The sequence below is a fragment of the Gavialis gangeticus genome, unplaced genomic scaffold, assembly GCF_001723915.1.
Source record: "Gavialis gangeticus isolate Ggan-Ray unplaced genomic scaffold, GavGan_comp1, whole genome shotgun sequence".
Lineage (NCBI taxonomy): Eukaryota > Metazoa > Chordata > Crocodylia > Gavialidae > Gavialis > Gavialis gangeticus.
The window spans coordinates 58585239-58587040 of NW_017729034.1; the positions used below are offsets into that span (position 1 = coordinate 58585239).

Genomic DNA, 1802 nt, shown 5'->3' on the forward strand with positions numbered 1-1802 from the left:
GCTTGAATGCCTGGCTTTTCCCAGTTCGCCTTCCTCCCTAGGAGACTGTCTGTAGGGGATCCAGCATGGTGTGTTCATTCAGGAAGTCTCCTGGTCCCTCCGATCTTTCCAACTTGGAAAAACTTGATCCCCACCGGGATTATTTCCGTGCCTTTAACACGCTCTTGAGCGCGGCGCGGTTTTAAGAAGCGGAAAAGAGCACCAAGTCCCAGCTCTGCTCGCTCCTACACATTGGTGCCTATCCCCCGCACCCTTTAATCATCCGGATTATATCAAGGGGAAGATGGTGTGAATTGGAAAGCATCAGATTTCTCCCGTGTGTCACGCCGACCCCCACCCCCTTTAAAGCTAAAGGAGATGTAAAGTATCCCCAAGTTACTGCGCTTGGCAGAGCCGTGCTTTGCCCGGAATTGCGGCCCCCGGAGCATGCGGCTCGCTCTCCGGCCCTGTGTGGCAGAGGGGGTGCCGCCGTCTCCCCGGAGCAGAAGGGGGATTCTTGAGGTGACCACATTTGCAGGAATGTAAATGAGCCCGTTTTGTGAGAGCCGGAGGGGAGGGGGCAAGGGAGGAGGAGGCGGATTGCACATTTTACAGCTCACTGACCATTTGGCGATCCATTGAGAGGAGGGTTTGGAAAAGTGGCTCCTTTGTGACAGCTCTAGCCAGATTGGGGGGCTGCTCATTTGCATCTCATTAGCCATGCAGGCGGCCGGCGGGATATAAGGGAGGCAGGCTCCCGATGAGAGGCAGATCCTTAGCGCTTGACACTCGGAGAGACACCGAGCACCGGCCACGATCGCACCGCACGCACGCGGCGAGCGCCGGCAGCACACACGGGCGCGCTCGGTTCGCCACCATCTGACTTTCTTTCTTTTCCTTTCTTTTTTTTTTTTTTTGGCTTGGATTCCTTTGAAACAAAAAAACCCCAACACAAACAAAAGACAAAACAAACAAACAAACAAAAAAACCCCGCCACTGCGAGACAGATCTTCGCTTTCTGCAAGAAGAGTCCGACGTGATCTGCAAATCGCTGCTGCTTGACACCTCCCAGGGCGAGCTGCACGGCACACACACACGTTCACACACTCCGCCTCTCCCCTCGGCTGAAGGCACCGGGAATTATCGCCTCCTCCTCGTCTGCAGGGATTTCCAGATCGCTGATTTTTAATCTTCCTGGGGAAGCCTTTTTCTCTGCCTCTGTTGGGAATTAAGTGGCTTATTTTATTTCTTTCTCTCTCTCTTTTTTTTTTTTTTGCCTCTCTCCTGGTGAGGGAAGAAGACGCTTTAGGCGAAAAAGAAAAACAACAGACTGAACTGACACACAAAATACGATTTTTTTAAAAAAGAAAAGAAATCGTGGATTGGAAAAGAAAGAGAAGGGGGAAACCTTGCTGCTTAGAATATTAGCTTCAAACACCACCTTCTCCTTCCTTTGGGGGGCCGCCCAAGGGTGCACCTCAAAGCATCAGCAGCACAAGACAAGAAGAGAGTCCGGGAAGAGGAAGAAATCCTTCACACGAACTCTCGCAGGCAGGCTGGGTCCAGAGACTTCTCCTGCCCGCGCCGCTTGAGAGAGACTTTCCCCCACCCCCTTGGAAAGGAAGAAAAGGAAGGGGGGAAGGAAGAAGAGAGAGAAAGAGAGAGTGAGGAAGAAAAAGAAGAGTCCCCTCAGCTCCCTCATCATGGGAGCTCAGTGCATGCTGACTCTTGCTCTCCTCTCGGTGCTGCTTTGCCCTGGCCAGGTGAGTGTCTGGGGGTTGAGCTAAGGGGAGGGAGACCTGGGGGCTCCTGGAGGGGGAGGG

The 1802-nt window shown here is 53.2% G+C and overlaps 1 protein-coding gene across 1 annotated transcript in view; it reads left to right on the plus strand.

The window, feature by feature from the left end:
- The first annotated feature begins 941 nt into the window (after positions 1-941).
- DLL1 (delta like canonical Notch ligand 1) overlaps positions 942-1802 on the plus strand; it is a 19732-nt gene continuing 18871 nt past the window's right edge. Inside the window, exon 1 of the mRNA XM_019527495.1 lies at positions 942-1742. Coding sequence (XP_019383040.1) covers positions 1683-1742 — 60 coding nt within the window. The 5' untranslated portion in view covers positions 942-1682. The remainder of the gene's footprint in view (positions 1743-1802) is intronic.